We start from the raw sequence: 17,957 nt of genomic DNA, 5'->3' as shown, positions 1-17,957 counted from the left end.
TCGTCTTGAGCCAAAATCTCCTTAGTATCTAGGTCAGAAAGAGGTGCCCCCCCCACCCCACCCCATATTTCCCGCTCTCCCTCTGTGTTGTCTCTCCAGCTCGAGATTGTCCAACACTCGTCAGCTTCATGAGACGTGGGCTCATGCCAGGAGCGACGGCAAGGACAGGGAGGGTTCAAACCGAGCAGCTCGTCTCCGTCTGCCCGTGAAGACCTCCCTCTTACTTCTCCGTCCCTGTAACCAGGCCTTAGCAGAACAGAAGTGGAGCACAGCCAAAGAAGAATAAGAACCATGTTTTCTCTTACACCATACGCTAACTATGAACCAGTTTCCTCCTTTAAGGAATTTAAACAAGCTTGTGGCTAAATCCATCGCGCAGGGGGAGAAACATGACACACTCTGATCAGCTCCGGTTTTGAAGCATTACAGAGAGCTATAGCATTTGCCCTCAATAATTAAAGTGTTCTCCGTTCTCAAATCATTTTCTCCCTTTTGGATCCATTCAACTGTATCTTCGTACATGTCAAATCAGGTTCAGCCTCATTTCTTCTGCCTCTTGAGATCAGACATACGGAAATTCTCACTCAACCCCCCAAATCTACTGACGTGCTTCTCTTGAGCTGAGATGCCTGCTTAGTATTTTATGGATTTAAACGACAATGAGCCGATAGTGGAACTGCCGAGATGTGTCCTTGGAATAATGAGGCCAAAGTAAGACTAATTTGAGTGTGTAATAAAGATATGAGCTCTTTGTAAAAGCTCTACGGGTGGTCTCAAACACTCTCCAGTGGAGGGAGGGGACAGGTCTGAGATTAAAACCTGCGGAAACAAAGAGACTCTTGGTAAGGACCAGTTTACACGGATCGGCCTGTTATTCTCCTCCCTGTTTCTTATTCAGTGTGAAAGGAATGCACCAACGGACAGGATGATGTCACCCCAGTCTGCAGCCTCTTATTTTACACCCACAGGGCCCGATGTTCGAGAGCTGAGATGTAACAACTACACCCCGAAAGAAACCAGGAGGAGAACTGAAAATAAGAAATATGTGAGAAAACAAAGAAAGAGAGGAAAAGAGAGAAAAGGAGAAAGTGAGAGAGAGACTAAAGAAAGGCAGGAAATAAGTCACGGTCTGGGCAGAGCCACATCTGCTAGCAGTTAAAACGTCAGCGGAGAACATAAAATGCTATGAACGCAGCACCACCCCCTCCCCTGCACACCCTGTTGTCACACTGCCGGGACAAAAGTGTCCCCTGTCTCCACCACCTTACCCATGTCAATCCCATATTCCGCCTTTATCCACTCCACTTCATTTCTCTCTTGTCATCCTTTGCTCTACAAAGCACAGATCTCTTTCAACCTAGATGTCTGTCTTTTTCTTATTTTTGGCCCAATCATTTCACCTAATTTCCCCCAAATCCTTTTGCTATCTTTTCTCTCTATCCACTGTGCCACCTTTCCCTTCCCTCTCTCCCACCCCTGCTCTGTTCTGGGCATTTTTCCACGGCCAGGAAAGGCGGGAGGAAGGGAGGGAGACAGGGAGGGAGACAGGGAGGGAGGGCCGGCTCAGACCGAGGGAATGAGTAGATTCCCTGCCCTCTTCTTTGCTCCCTCTTTGAGGCCACTATTGGGGCTAAAGGCTGGAACATGTTTGTAGAAGGAAAAGGCTCATTTACAGACTGCAGGACGTGTTTAGTGTGTGTAGCCAGAGACCTCAACTTTATCATGTCCGAGGGTCAGCGGGACCATGATGATACAACTTAATCTGGGACACGGACCAGGTCTCATGAGCTCTAATTAGGCATGTTTGTGTCTTATTTTTCCTCATAGCTCATATAAAAGCGATGAGAAGCCTTGTGTGCCTCAACCTTGAAAAATAAACACAAGATAGAAAAATTATAAATAAGTTGGGATTCAATTAGGAGTTAAAATTCTAAGTAAATTAAACAATTAGTCAAATGACAGCATGTTAATCAGCAACTATTGTTTTTCAACAAAACCAAACATTTCCTAAAAGCAGCTTCCGAAGCACGAGGGTTTTCTGATTTTCTTTGTTATGCATAACAGCAAACTTAGTATATTTGGGTTTTGGACTGAAGATGCCACCTTGGGCTCCTGAAAATGCATTTTTAAACAATAAAATATGTAACAAAATAATCACAGCTCTATTACTGACATTTGAGCCAGATCTATTCACTAAATAAAGACTGTGAGGTGCGGTTGAAAGCTTAAAAAAGACAGTGAGTGGACCTTTGAGTTAAAGATTATTGTATTGCATGTACTGTGGCCAAAGGTCATGAATAGACCTCCATGGAGATTGTTAACTCAATGTGTTGAATGGATTTATATTTCCCAGAGGACCTGTGTTTAACATGAGTCTGACCTCTGTTGACCTTACAGGGGACATTTATTGTTCTGAATATATAGAAAAGACTTTCACTTGTAATGGGGTGTTTTCACAGTGTGGTGTAGTGAATTTTACTGAAGTAATTATAGTACTGTAAGTAAAGGTTGAAAGAAGAAAATTACTTCTTCCATCACTACCAAACAGGACAAAGAAAAGTACAAATTCTTCACAATTTGGAGGCTGAACAAGCAAATGTTAATGAAAATAATCAAAATAGACTCAATCACCTACTGAAATGTTAACCAACTTTATTAAATGGCCATTTGTTTCAATCAATCACCTCTTGTTGCATTGAATGCATGAAGAACATGCATGCCACCAGTGAATGAAGAACCCAAAAATTGAGAGAATTCTTAATAAACTGAAAGACGAAGCCAAAAGCATTTAAAAACAACAAAAACATATATCATATATATGTTACATATAACATATATATATCAAAACATGCATCTACAAACTCCCACACAACTCATGCAGCATAATCTAATTCTCAAATATCTGATGGTATGCTCAATACTTCCCAAACAGACAGTCTTTTATAACAGGGAGCTCAATTAAAAGCGAAGATTATTGCTGCTCTCTTCAAAGCCAGACTTCACTGACAAAAACAGTAATTTCACCTTGCTGAGCAAGTTAACTGCTGGTCTAGCACCGCCTCAATTAGTTTGTGTTATTGTGTGACTTTGGTGTTTTTAGGGGGGTAATTTAGATACACCAAAGTTACTCAATAACACAAAAAAGCCACCAGTTGAGGCAGTGGATCAGCGGCTTGCATGCTCAGTGAGCTAAAATTACTGGGTTCAATGGAGTCATAAAGAGCTGTCTGTTTTGGAAGTAGTGAGCTTACCACCAGATAAAGAAGATTTTGATAACACTGCATGAGTTGTGTGACAGTTTGTAGAGTGATGTTTTGATATGATTTTGCTGTAGTTAAACAGGGACCCATGACTTTAATTAATCTGAAATTTTTAGATTCTTCATTCATTGGAGGCATGTGAAGAAATAAAGTTCTCTTCACTAATTTAATATAACACGGCATGGGTACATGATATACAAATGGTTATTTGGGGAAAGAGTTGTTCCTTTAAATTGCTCACAAACTGAAACATTTTATGAGGTGCAGCCTTGTTGCTTTGCCGATATAAAACTCTCTTCTGTATCTGACATTAGTACACAAATGGTGAGAAAACGTACATTTTTCTAGCATGTCTGCTGTATTAAAGCACACATCTCAGTTCCCGGCACATACCAAGTAAGTTAAACTTGTTAAATAAACCACCTTAAAAGTAAAACTGTGTAATTGAGCCACATTTAAGCTGCAGCAGTTGTCAAATGTTACTGGTTACTGATAGAAAAATTTAACAGTGACATTTGGAGAGAACAATGCCCGCCAGCTAATCACTCATCCCACAGTGACCCGTTTCCACCAAGAAAACTGCATTTCAGATGCAGGGCCTGATCTCAAGGTACGTCCTCTTCACAGGCTGCTGGATACAGGACGACCTCTGGTGAAAGCAAATGGGCGGTATGATGGGGTTGGTTGAAAATTTATTGAATCAGACTACGGTTTAAAGGAGCAGTGTGTAGAATTTAGTGGAACATGGCAGTGAGGATTGTAGATTGCAACCAGCTGAAACCTCTCCCAGTTAGAATTCCTTCATTGTTTATTGTTCAGAAAGTTTTTACTGGGAGCTCAATTATCCGCAGAGATCTACTGTCCTCTCCAGCACATGGAACCCAGTGCAACAGCATATGTACCAATCGACCTACCCTCCAGGTCTCACTGTACCTCTCTAAAAGACAGCAGTGAAGGTGTTTGAAAAGTAATGCAAATGTTACCTTACGTTTTTTTGTTTGTTTGGGGTTTTTTTGGAGGGAGAGGGTAGGATGGGTTAATGTTAGTAATATTACAATGGCTTTTTAAAATTTATTTTCTGTCTTTTCTTTTTAGATACTGTCTTCGTCTACTTGATTTAAGTATTTAACATTAATCATACGAATTATGATTCGTCCTGTTGTTTTCTTTTTTTTGATAAAACCGCTATAAATGGAGAGCTCAAAAAGAAGTCTCCTACTCTCCAAAACAAACAACAGTGATCAAAACTAGTAAAAACACTGAATAAAGCAGTTTCCCCCATTAAAAATCAGTTTTTCTCCAGCACTGTTTGGCTTATCCCAAATGGGCTGTTAGACCAGGACCTGCTAATGTGTGCTCATCTTTTTTCTCTGATAACTTAAGATCCAGACGTTCAGGAGCTTTTTACCGGGAGCCGAATTATCCAGAGGTTTCTCTATCTCCAAAACAAACAGACTTGGTTATTTAAACCGGTAAAAACACTGAATAAAGCCATTTCACATTAAAACTGTGCTTTTCCGATGTTGTTTGGCTTATAGCAGAGGGTCTGCAAACAACGGCGGCTGACACAAAAACGAGAATGTCCCTATCTGGAGCCAAGGTGGTGCATCAAGGGGGACTCTGTGGACAAGGGCGTGCTCCAAATATTGATATAAACAGCTCACTCTAAGGTAATGTGAAATACCAACGATTCTTATTTTCAGGCGATTATACTCTGAAGAAAACATACTTATATCATATTCCAATCTGCCGATATATCCCCCTAAATCCTACACACTGAACGGAGTGTCACGTGCGTTTGACTTTTACAGTGAATGAGTAAGTTAGCATGTTACATATTCATTATCTCTTACTCACAAACCCCTTGGGAGGACTTTTCATGCTGCTCTTTGTCATTTGTGCGTGTGTTAATTTATGTGTGTAGCGCCTTTGAGTGCAGAGTGCCGGTAATGATAAGACACCAGTACAGCTGGTAAGCCAAATGAGGACTCCTTTAAAGCCAAGCCAAGAGTGAAGAGAACACACTGCAGGGACATGAAACACAGTACACCCCCCTCTTTCTTTCTGTCTCACTACACAAGTCTTACCTCACCCCCAATCTCCCCTGCTATAATTGCATGACTGTGGCTCCATCTCTTCTCTGTTTTACATCACTCTGTCTTTCCGCCCTCAACAATCTCTGCGCAGGATCCATGACTGGATGTTGGGCTACAGTAATTAGAGCAGGCTGATACAGACAGAGGACACAGCGTCCCCTCATGCTCATGTTCCCTCCACCTGGGCAGATATTTTTAGCCCACCTTGAATGAGGGAGAACAGGCATCAACATGGCAACATGGCGAGGTGCGAGAGGCTCAATCAGAGCCGGCTGCACATCCACAGGCCTCAGCAACCAGCTTCTCCTCCTCAACCTGTCGTCTTTATCCTCTCAACTCCTGGACTGCAGAGGAGATAAGGGCGTTTCAGACTGCCTTGTTGGGCTGACATCCTCTTGACATCTATGTTTTTCAGATCCAGAGCTGCTGCAGATAACTAAATTAACCACTGTGTCATTCCCCCCTGTCACAGGATGACGGGGGATAAAATAATAACACTGCATGCCATAAAAACAGAAATATAAACACTCCTCTCCCTCTCTGTTTATATGCAAGTGTGTGCACACATGTCCCCCGGGGCTGCAAACTCTTATGACTTTCGCTACGCCTGTATCTCAACCTCCTTTGCATATCAAGCTCCCGGTGTGTTTGAGTAAAACATCAACATTTTATTCACAAGATGAGTATCTTGCCTGCACACACACACGCATGCAGGTTTTCCCCACATAGAGTCATGACCTCGGCTGGCCGCCCATACATCTCTGGGCGGCTTGTCATCAAACGCTGCAATTTCTCACCTCAGGAAGCACACGGGCATTCTCCTTCATAATAAATCAGGAGTTAGCTTCCAGATTTTAATACCCTACACTCACACCAGGAAATAAACACATCAGTTCACACACAACGAATGCTGTTTTCATAAGATCCTCCAGCTCTTTTATGCTGTAAATCTAACACACATCCCCTCAACTGTACATAACCTAAATACACACCCCGCAGCCTCATCAGATCCAGCTTTGCTCTGACTTGTTGACCTCCTATAGACGGCACACTGGAATGCCAGTTCAGGCCCTTCCCACGGCCAGTCAACAGGCCATATATTATCAGGGTAATTACCTTTTGGAGAATAGATGCCTTTCTAATGCCTCCCCATTAACTTGGTGGGTACTCTCAGCAGACTCCACTGTGTGCTCTGTCTTAGCTATGCCATACCTCACAGATCATGACCATGAATCCAATAAAGGCGCACACAATGGCACATTTTCTAGCCAGCAAGCAAAGGTAGAGAAAGCATTAGAAGGTCAGTGGGGAGGGGCCTACATGTCAGACTATGAGTGATGGCTCTAGAGACACTAATGGCCATCTGCGTGACACTGTAAAGATAGACTAGGGCAGCAGACAATTGGTTTATGTTGTGTTTCACATTTGGCGGAGCTGTTAGAAAAATCCATCCTCTAATTACAGCTATTCCGCCTGTTTGTTTCCTTAGCACGCAATTGTTGTGCAGGTCAACAGAGGAGTCAACACAAAGCCAGGTGTTCAACAGCTGTGTCCGTTGAGGTTAAGACCAACAACAACCACCTGGTGTGTTTCTATTTTTTTGACAGAATAGTTTGCCACTTTGGGAAACATGCTTATTCTCACAGACTATTAAAGTCCTGACACTCCACGCTGTGGCCATAGGTCAACGTCGGGCCATCGGTGAGATATGTCGCCCTAGTTTTAGCTCTAGTTGGCTGTGGACATCTTTTTTTGGACTAATTAAGCTTGTTGAATGCAGTGTTAGAGACGGTGGAGCTTGTTGGTGAATGAAATCACTCTGACTGGCAGTTCAGATCAGTTAACAAGAAGAGAAATGTAAGTGAGGAAAGCAAACAAACAGCTCAAGTCACAAGATTAAACCAAACTTGCTTTATTAGGTAAGATTGTTTGTAACCATTGAGCTCTTCAGCAGAAATGATTTGTTTTTGTTATTGTCTGCTACCTCACTGTTAATATCCTTTTGTCTTTCAACATCAGGTTAGCCACTTTTACACGGCCTGTTCAAGGCGGAAATATCTTGCCGTTCTGTTTGTAAGGTTCAACGGTGCCAGCACGCTATCTAAAATCATACACTAAAATAGCTTGGTGCTGCCATTGTTTTGTTCTGTGTAAAAATGCAAATGAGTTACAAAGAAGGGACTCAGTATAGTGCAACTTCTGTGTAAAAAGGGCTTTTGTGTTGTTAATGTGCTAACTGGCTGACTCACATCTTGAATCAGTCCTGTTGGTCTTCTAGTTTTGCTACGATGGCGAGTTATTTCCTCTCATGCAGGTGCAGAGCACATATGCTAGTTGGCCGTTGGCTGTAGTTTTTGCGATGTCTTCAGGCGAAACTTTTTAGCCAAGACACAGGTGACATGAGGCAACGCAACAGGTGCCCTTTATTGCAACTAATTCTTTGATGACAGTTTGGTGTGTCTGGATCGAAGTGGTCGCCCCTCTGTGCTTTTAGGCCAGCACATTATCTCTGTGTTTACTCAGAGGTTGGACTACTTAGCGCTGCAGTGCGAGACCCATAAGGTGACAAACCTCACAACCTTCGAGCACGCTCACCACCCCAGAGAGTACACAGACAAACACACATGCTCTGTGAGTGACCACCCAAACACACTGTTTGTATGCCATTAGAGCAGCTGCCAGTCGGTGGAGCATTTTGCACAGACGCATCCTACAATATTGATGATGAGGGCCATCAAACCACAGGGCGAGCTGGGCTGGATTGCGAGGTATCCACAAACATGAGTCCTGCCTTGTTTTCTTTTCACAGCTGTCTGTTACTCTCCTGTCACTTTGCTGTTAACTTCAGAACTCCAAAAAGAAACTGAGATTAGGAGCAATGTGTGTGTGTGTGTGTGTGTGTGTGTGTGGTCCAGCAGGATGCAAAATGCTTGTTTCAGGTTATGGCCAAAACTAATACACATGCCTATCAAACCGCAATACAAGCACACTCATTTTCAGGATTAAGAATGATGTCCCTATTGAAAGAAACGGCCCCAGTGGCAATTTAGTTAAACTGCGAGCCTGATAGTCTCCACAATGGAGCTCATAATTGCGCATGAGTGCCAACAATAATGGCATAATTGGTTCTCCTTAAGAAGATTATACTATAACAAGCTATAGCACAGCACAGTCAGCTGTGAACGCCTGATTTTTAACATAGCATTGCTGTGTCGGATAACACACTGACTCAGACCTTTTTCCAGATGTTTTCTAGCTCGTCTGAACAAAGCTGCTCTGTTAGTGTCACTACACACGGACAGGTTCGTGCGAAGAAAAAACGCTGAATACAGATGAAAGGCATCATTTGGTAACACAACAAAGAAAAATCATAGTTAAAGAGTGGAAAAAATAAATCCGTTTCCGCAAAACTTACCTCCGCGTTAGAGACAGCCACAGCCAGCAGAAGGAGCACAGCGACACTTCGCAACATCTGGACACGAGAAAAGAAAAAGTAAGAGTTAAACATCTGCGTCCGTTTCCACGCCAGTTTTCTCTGCAGGAAACTTGAGGAAAACGTTACTTTCAATACGTTACCATTATGTTAAAAAAGCTGCTCGGCTGCTCGGGTATGTGCTATGTCTGGGGAAGAGGGGAGCTGGTCTGGATGTTTGTCGGGACGGAGGCGAGCAGGAGGTCCGTGGTTTCAAGAAATTTGAGGAGCGCTGAGGAATTCGTGTCTGTCCGTCAGTCTCTCCTCCTCCTCTTTCTCCACTGCAGCCAATGAAAACGTCTGAAGTCCTTCGAGGACGTTTACACAAGAGTGGAGGAGGCGGAGGAACCGTGGAGAGAGAGAGGGAAAGGGGGAGAGAGAGAGAGAGCGCATTCATAATCTCCTAAAAATCTTGTTTTCAAAAATCACCTTTTACTTCTAAATGGTCGTGATTGCTGCTGAGTGTGAATAGACCCATCATTACCACATAATTATCCACCCTGATGTTTCATGAAAATAATTTCTGATCATGGACGTGATTCCAGTCGTCTATTATTATTATTATTTTTTTTTTTTTAAGAAAACAGCAGTCATCAATTCATCAGGTGATTGTTAAAGTTTATTTGAAGTTATTGAAGTCTCAAGTGGTCAGGTTGGTTTCGCCAGTTAGTTTAAGGTGCATTCACTGAAGTTTGGTCACCAGAGGGCATAACAACTCCAAACCCAATACACATCCTTACATAAACTTGGTTAAATACTTGGTACCATACAGTTATGGCAATTAAGTATATGATTACCATATTTATGAACACACATTTTTAAGTTGATTTCTAATAAAAAAAAAATGTAACTGGTCCAACAAATGTTTAAACATTTAATGAAAGTTTAAAGTATGATAATTGAGATAAAAAGAAGAAAGGGGAAGAGAAACTAACTAGCCTGGATTAAAAAACAATAATAATAACAAATAAAATTATTATAATTATATGCTCAATTGCCATAGATATGAATACAGTTCATTCCTCATAAAATTATGTTATTGCAAGTTATTTTTTTCCACATTATTTAAAGGAATTTTAAATTAGTGGATATACTGACCAAGATACATATACCATCCATTCCTACTTTAACGGAGCCGTACCTTGTAACGTTATCCGATCTAATAGGATATACTCTTTACCATATCTCGCCTCCAGCCTTGAAACCACATTATTAGTTAATGAATGCGTATTTTCTTTAAAACTCTTTCTCTGGCCTCCTTTGGGTATCGGGAGTTCATCACTTTTCCTCCATCCATCACGGATGTTTAAGTTTAATGTTCAGCCGATGTAAATGTTCTCTTAACGACCAAAAGTAAGTCCTCCTTGTGCGAAGCTGCACAGACATGTCCCCCATGTGTCCCCTCTGGACAGTTTCACAATCTGCAGTTTTCTTCTGGTAGAGATGCAGCCTAAATACTACAGCCCGGGGGTGTTTTGCGTTGCCCTTAATTGGCCCGCCACGGTGCGCCCTTTTTTAAATTCCTCCTGCTTAAGCATTAGGCTTTTCTTCAAAGATTTTAACCATAAAACTTCTCATTGGCAAGTCATTTTCTTCTCTCTGGTGCGTTTAGGAGTCTCAAATTTGTTTTGACTGGCGATTTTCCAGGCGATCAATGCGGCGTGCTGTAGTATAATCTCAAACTCAGCAAATCCGTTTACCTGAGAGTTTAATATGAATCCAAGTATTCATCCACTACACAGTTGCTCAAGTTTGTTTTCGCCCAGTATGCTGTGGTTTATACCCACTTTGGGATTTAGCTGATATATGGGATTTAATGATGACGTTTTACGTTTTACTTGACACGTGGGGAGCTGTCGGCGCTTCCGACCTCTCAGGCTGTGCACGCTCTTCCTTTAGCACATTTTTTTCTTTTTCAGTAACAGGAAAAAAACACCTATCTGTCCCGCTAGCTAACTTAGCTAGCTCGACCCCCAGGGCTCTCAGGTATTTACTGGTCTGTGCTTCTTCCTCGTTGGTCCACAGTTGAAGTTGGGAAATACGCACAACAGACGTAAGGTTTGAAATTTGACTCACACATTCACTTCCGTGTGGCATACCTCAGATGGGGCTCCAACTCGCAATTGCGTTGCTTTTTGTATTGGCAACAACGTCTCCTGCACACTGAAGGCTGTTCTGGTGTTCTTTAAGATGTTCTATTGGTTCTTTTAGGTGGTTCTCTCCCATTCACTTTCAATGGCAAACTGAGAAGATCTGTTTGTTCTGAGAGAGACTCAGCAGAGATCATGGAGTCCTCTGAGAGACAAAATGCTGTATTGTCTCAAGGATGGGGGATTAAATCTCTCCTGAAGTTTTTGTGAAAAGACTGTCTGTGTCATTTGATCAGAAATCAGACTGAGTCATGTATGTTTTATGACATTTTTAATTGTGAAACTTTTTAAGGTTTTTTTTTTAAAAATAATATTTAGTACATTTTAAGTGGTTATTAGACATTTTGAAATCCCTTCAACCACACGGACAATGCATTAAAATCCTTGAAAGATAGGATCAGATTTAATTTCAAGACAAAAAATGGCTTGATGATGATGTTAATGATATGAGATATGAGATGATAATAGCAGAGTTGTCATGACTTGCAGCACAAACGAAAATAATCTTCAATGGGAGTGTTTAATTGAGTTTACAAAGTGGAAAGTATTTGTATTGCTGACGCATCAAAACAAAACTCAAGAAGTAAATCATAGCCTGAATGTAATATTTCTGCTGCGGCACTGTTATTCTGTCCAAAATAAATGCAATTGGATGGCATCATGTAAAGTGAGAGAAAATGTAAATCATATAAATGGTCAAGAGGATCAAGTTTGCTTTTACGTTTTCTTTGAAGGCACTATGTGTCTCTAAATATGTCTTTAATATGGTATTGCAACCGTATATAAGCCGTTACATCATTGATCTACATGCTCACGTCTCTTAACTGTGTCCTTCAGTCAGATCCTGCACCCATAGAGGTCCTGTGTAGAAGCCCCCCCACCCCACTGAAAGATTAATGTTCAAATGTTCTTGTGAGTACAAGTAGGTAGAATATTAAGTATTTCAGAAATACAAACCACCATTGTTTGCATGCTCCAGCGAGGAGTAATTTAAGAGTGATTAAATAGGGCAGTGAGAGGCATTGAGCCACTCGGCACACTGAATTTTGAATAGAAAGGAGAAGATGAATGAATTTTTTTCTCCACTGCAAGCCATTAATTATATATAACTTCATCCCCTCTGAGGGAATCTACCTGTTTAAATAGATGCTGTGATTATTTGACACCCTGGGGCTTTTTGTATGAGGTTGTGTGTATATGAGAGTGTGTATTTTTTTATTCTACCTGCATTGATTTTGAATAACAAGCAGTAAAAAGCACGCTGAATTAATTTCTCTGTTCTTAAGATGGCTGCATGCATGCAATTGTTGTCAGCTATTTTGTCTGTTTTCCCATATCGTTTCATTTATCTTTTGCCCTTTGTTTGCCTTCCTGTTTTGCTGGCAAGCAGGAAGTTGTGTGAGGAATCTTTTGTATTTATCTAGTTATGTTTCTGCGTCCCATTGAGAGTTGCAAAACAAAACGTCAACTGTGAAGCAACAATTCGACAGTGAGTCACTTCATTTAGTCAGCTGGTGAGATTACCTAACCGATGGCCCATAGTTTCCAGGTTAAATATTACCCAGGCACAAAATAATAATACTTTATTAAAACTCTGCAGATGTTAGACATCAAAGTCTGTTTACAGGTCTCAAGGAGTACTACTGCATAAGTGTTGTGTCAAGTCTCTTGTGTCTCCAGAGAGAGCTGTGTCAAGTCTGATAAATAGCTCCAGGTGATGTCATTTGAGTCAGCATTAGATGAGACTACAGTTTGTCTGTAAATGGAGTTAGAAAGAAATGCGCTGTAGCCCGCCTCTTATCTCTGCTTGAGAGTAGCATCTTGAGGCTACATTAGCTGCCTCTAGCATAGCACACCCAAATCTGTCCCTTTATTCATGTGGTGTGGGAACAATCAGAAAAACTACATGAGCTGCCGAGTTGACGTCATATATGACAAAAGACCTGCGGCCTTCAAACTGTATAACTCCTGCACCTTCTGCAGGAAGGAAAGCTGAAGTATATTTTGTGCAATAGTATCGTACAATTTTAAACTCCATGTGCATTTTTTTTTTACTTTTACTTTTAAACATTTAATATTTACTTTTAAACATTATTATTACTATACACTTTTGATTTTATTTCAGACAATTTGTACTTTATTTAATTTCAGACACTTTGTATTTAATTTTATTTTATTTTCACTTATTTGATGCTCTGTTGTATTTTTTTTTGCTACCATATTTCTGGAGCAATCTGGCACAAGAATTTCCTTTGGGATAAATACAGTTCTATCTTATCTTATCTTATCTTATCTTATCTTATCTTATCTTATCTTGTCTTGTCTTGTCTTGTCTTGTCTTGTCTTGTCTTGTCTTGTCTTAAGACATAGGACAGCGGCACTCCTTAACTTAAGACTTAACTTATTTATTCTGGGCACCATCATCAGCATCAATGCTGATGATGGCATCTTAGCTGAAAAACATTTGTGTCCACTTTTGCCCAAAATAAATAATTGAAGTCTTATCTTGTCTTGGCCTCAACCATGCACCTTTTTTACATTATCAAAGATGTTATCAAAGAGTTGTGCGCACACCTGTTTTTTTTTAAATCATATTCCAGAACCCGACTGATGAAAGTAAAGCTAATGATGAAAAAAAATAAGAAACACTTTTAAAAATGTACTTATCACATGTCAGTTTTTTTTTTTTTTGCTCACCTGTATTTTGTAATATGGCATTAGGGTGTAGCCCCTAGTTGCTGTCCACTTGGAGCGACCTAAATTCGTTAGAAAAGTTATTCTCAGCACTGTTAATCAATGTCAATGTTTTAGTAGTTTTAGGGGATGTACTGGCGCAGCAATAAGTCTTGGGCAAAATCACTTTGCAATCATGAATTATCTTCTTTGTAGAGTTTATTTTGTTTCCACGTTACTTTCCAGTATATTGTGTTGAGGATTACAGACAGCAACCAGCAGATTTGACCAACCCATAAAACACCAAACGAAGCAGTTTCAAATTTAAACATCTATGCTTTTATTATCCTCTTTTTGCAAAATTTGACATTGCGAATGGCCTTTTCTAGAGCCAGTAATTGGTTTGTCCATTCTGGGCTACTGTAGCTAGATGGCGGCTTGACATGGCGATCTTTATTGACAGCATCTGACCAAACTGTCAGCATTCAAGTTGCAATGTAGGCAAAGTAAGGACTGCATTTTTACAAGAAAGACAGACAAGGGAAAAGAAGATACCTCTGGCTTTGCTGCATCAAGACTGATCTTGATTTGTTTTTTTTTTCTTTTAAGTTATCATCCATGAGTTCAACAATGTATAGTGCAGTGGCACACAGATTGCCATCTTGGTTACATTTAGACAGAGTCAACAGTGACTTGCAGAGTGAGAAACTGGTTTCATTGACATTTAATGAAAACCACAATGTCTCCTTAACTTAACCACACGCGCTTTGTACGTGTCTATTTAAGCGTATTTGTAAGAAGAAATAAACAAGGTATGCAAGGCACCGTTGAAAATAGCACCACAGTAAGCTTTTTTACATCATGAAAGAGTAATTGATCGATTGAAATTAACAGTAGGTTTATCTGTTCCTACCTACCTGACGCATGCTCAAATACATTTTTTTTCCTGTTCAGGTCCACCTTCTATAAAAAATGACCAAAAGAGTAATTATAAAATTCACACAAAATGTTTGTAAGAGCACGTTGATTGATATGTTATGCAAAAGCGCACAGTCCATCCTGTCATCCGCTCTTTCAGTTTTTGCCATCTGCTGAGCTTTCCTCCTATATTATTCTTTGCCCATCATATGCACATACGCACACACACACACTGGAGCACATAGAGATATGTGTGAAATATTAAACACTGACTCTGAAAAGGACACACATTTACAGCAGATTTGCCTTCACCATGTTCTGCAAGCAGCTGGGAGAAGATGAATACTTAATCGGACAAACTGTTTAATCTCTCTTCTTGCTGCCACGTCCGACAAACAATGCACATTCCCTCTCTGAGCCGTCAGAGCAAAAACCGATCTCTGCTACTACTGATTTAAATTCATGCACTGTGCACGTAGTACATGTGAGCAAATCATACAGTATTCAGGATGGAGAACAGAGGTATTAGCTCTTCTGATGTCTCTCTGTGTTCTGCCAGGGGCTTTCCAAGAGGCATCTCAAATATTCACAAACATCCATCAACGCCTGAAAGGGTCAGAGACTAGCCACGGTCACACAGAATCACACACACACACTCTTGCAGGCATGCACACACACAAATGCGTGCAGCATACACATTCAATTAGTTTCTTTTTTGCTCCTGGAGTTTCTTTAATCATGTTTTTTTCTATTCATCTCTTTCTCTGAGGCCTGCAGATGAAGTGTGATTCAAAGGCAGCGTGTGTGCAACTGTGTGCGTGTGTGTGTATGTGTGTTTGTGTGCATACGTATGTGCACCTCAAGGGCTCTTGGTCTTAACAAGGAATGTATACTTGATTCTGTGTGAGACAGAAACATACCGTATATGTGTTTGACAGCATGAGAGTTGAGGCTTCCTGTAGTAGGTGCATTTGTGTGTGGGAGAGCCCTGCAGAATCTGATAATATAACCATGCTTAAGGACTCTTGTTTCATTCTGTAGTGCTGCACAATATTGCTCTACCCTCATGATTTCCCAGTTGCAAATACGGAAGAGCAGGAAGCGAGGATAACGAATGCAATCAAGGCAGCTAATCAGTGCTAATCATGGTTGTGCTAAGACAGACGCTTTTGAAAGGCTTTTTTTCTATGCTAATGGAAATAAATGAGATGATGCTGAAGGGATTCACATGTTGTTGTTAAAAAGCAATGTGCTCCTTTCTTGCTTGTTAGCCTGGCTGCTTCTCACTCAGTCCCCAGTGATTGTGGCCAAGGGCGCCTGCCGACTGCCATTACTGAAGACCTCATTCATTAACCTGGCATTTGGACAAAAGAAAACCCTTTTGTGCAAGCACACACACACAGACACATATCGTAACAACAAACATGTGAATGTGACCAAGGCGTGCAGAGTGGGATGTGCGAGACTAGCACAGTTGATGCAAGACAGCATAGGTGTCAGATGTGCATCATGGAAAAGCGCTGATACCCCTTTTTACACACACACACACACACACACACACACACACACACACACACACACACACACACACACACACACACACACACACACACACACACACAAAGGCGTCTCTCAGCCATCAAAGAAATTGAAGAAGATTTCTTGTTTTTTTAACTTCAGGCAGTCCTGGCCCTCTGCAGACCTTTTGTCAACCTGTGCCCTTTAAATAGATCTTCAGCCTATAATCAAATTCTGTTCCATCAACGCTGCATTAAAAGAGAGAGATAGAGCAGACCTGCGACATTTAAGAAGTTTGTATGGTAACACTTTGTAATGCATCCTGAGATTTACAATGTAATTTCAGGTGCCAGAAAAATACTTCTATTGATAGTTCAGTTTTTTTGAAGTGGGGTGTGGTACATGCAGTAAATGATATCAATATGCCCCGGTTTGGAGAAGCAGACTGGAGTCCGACACAGAAGCCAAACAATGTACTGCTGTGGGTGGGGGTCAGGGTTTGGTTATAAAAAAGAGATAGTAGAAAAACAGACTAAACCAAAGTACTTTTCTCATGATAAAAAGCTTCATTGTAAAGGCTAGTTCATGAAGAAACAGGATAAAAAGCCAATGCCGGGCCTTAATCAGGGCAAAAACAAGAAAGCAGTGCAGCATCTCTATCTAACCTATGTTGTAATTGGACAGATGAACCCCAGCTGGAGGCGGAGCAGGCTCAGGCAGAAGGAGACAACTGGTGACAACTGCAGACCACTGTGAAACTCTGTAAACAATTAAGCAAATCAAATAGCTATCAGAGTATGAATGCAAAAATATGTATATTGTGTATTGTATGTTGTGTATTTTTGCATTTATACTCTGTTAGCTTTTGATTTGTATCCCATACAACCCAGCTTCAAAAACTGACCTTTAAAAAAATGAATCCTTTTTATGTAGTTATACTCAACTTACTGCCTGGAGGCCAAATCTTGCCCTCAACCGGGTGCTGTGTGGCCCGCCGACCATTTTCCAGTTCACAATAAAAATTAATTGACTCACATTTAAAAAAAAAAAAAAAAAAGTACTTTAAATGTAACCAGGGCACTAGAATGCATAATGCATAAAAAAAGAATTAAAATATTGCTTGTTTTTCAAAACATCCAACAGAGGTCCCTAAAAATATGCCTGCACACACCTTAACTAAACAGGGCTGTTGTGATAGGATTTGCCTTATTTATTCCTTTTATCTGATAAATATTAGAAGTGTTTATCTATTAATTGGCCCCTTGCCTCTTGTTATTTTTGCGAAAGTGGCTCTTGGGTAAAGCAAATTGAGTATCTCTGCTTTAACCCTTTAAAACCTAGATCGACACCATTTTTCTTGCGCTGCATTCAGACATCTTTTGGAATATTTTGCAATGTTTAAAATTATTCTACAGAATTATTCAATTTTTAAGCACTTTTAAAGGTCTTTCTGTTAATTTAGAAAAAAAAACCATTCCAAATGTTTTTTGTTGTTATTTGTTTGCTTTTTTTGTTTTTGATTGCTTTTGCTAATTTTCAGGTAATTTTCTTGTATTTTTATTAATTGTTTTTTTTTTGGTAATTTCTACTTAAGTTATCATTGCCTGCTTTCCAATTTTTGAAAGAAATCAAGCAAATTTGCTATGCTTTCAGAGCGTTACTGGGTTTTCACTGTGGAAGAAAACAAGAATATGGGGAACAACTGAGCATTTTAGGGAAAAGGAGAAAAAAAATGACACAACTTTTTGTTCCCCGCAGACAGACAGACAGACAGATACACACACACACACACACACACACACACACACACACACACACACACAATTTTCATACATATACTGACCTACTGCTTTGCTGATGTGAGGATGAG

At 40.5% G+C, this 17,957-nt stretch overlaps 1 protein-coding gene across 1 annotated transcript in view; it reads right to left on the bottom strand.

Moving 5' to 3' along the window:
• The window catches only part of LOC121949347 (follistatin-related protein 1-like), a 30,579-nt gene extending 21,474 nt beyond the window's left edge, over window positions 1-9,105 (bottom strand). The window contains exons 1-2 of the mRNA XM_042495011.1: window positions 8,933-9,105; window positions 8,772-8,828 (exon numbers count right to left, since the gene is read on the bottom strand). Of these exons, the coding sequence (XP_042350945.1) occupies window positions 8,772-8,828; window positions 8,933-8,935 (60 nt within the window). The 5' untranslated portion in view covers window positions 8,936-9,105. The remainder of the gene's footprint in view (window positions 1-8,771; window positions 8,829-8,932) is intronic.
• Window positions 9,106-17,957: the final 8,852 nt, after the last annotated feature.

Source organism: Plectropomus leopardus, chromosome 10 (genome assembly GCF_008729295.1).
Source record: "Plectropomus leopardus isolate mb chromosome 10, YSFRI_Pleo_2.0, whole genome shotgun sequence".
NCBI lineage: Eukaryota > Metazoa > Chordata > Actinopteri > Perciformes > Serranidae > Plectropomus > Plectropomus leopardus.
The sequence above is the reverse complement of the archived record's forward strand: the minus strand, read 5'-3'. Positions and strand labels throughout refer to the sequence as shown.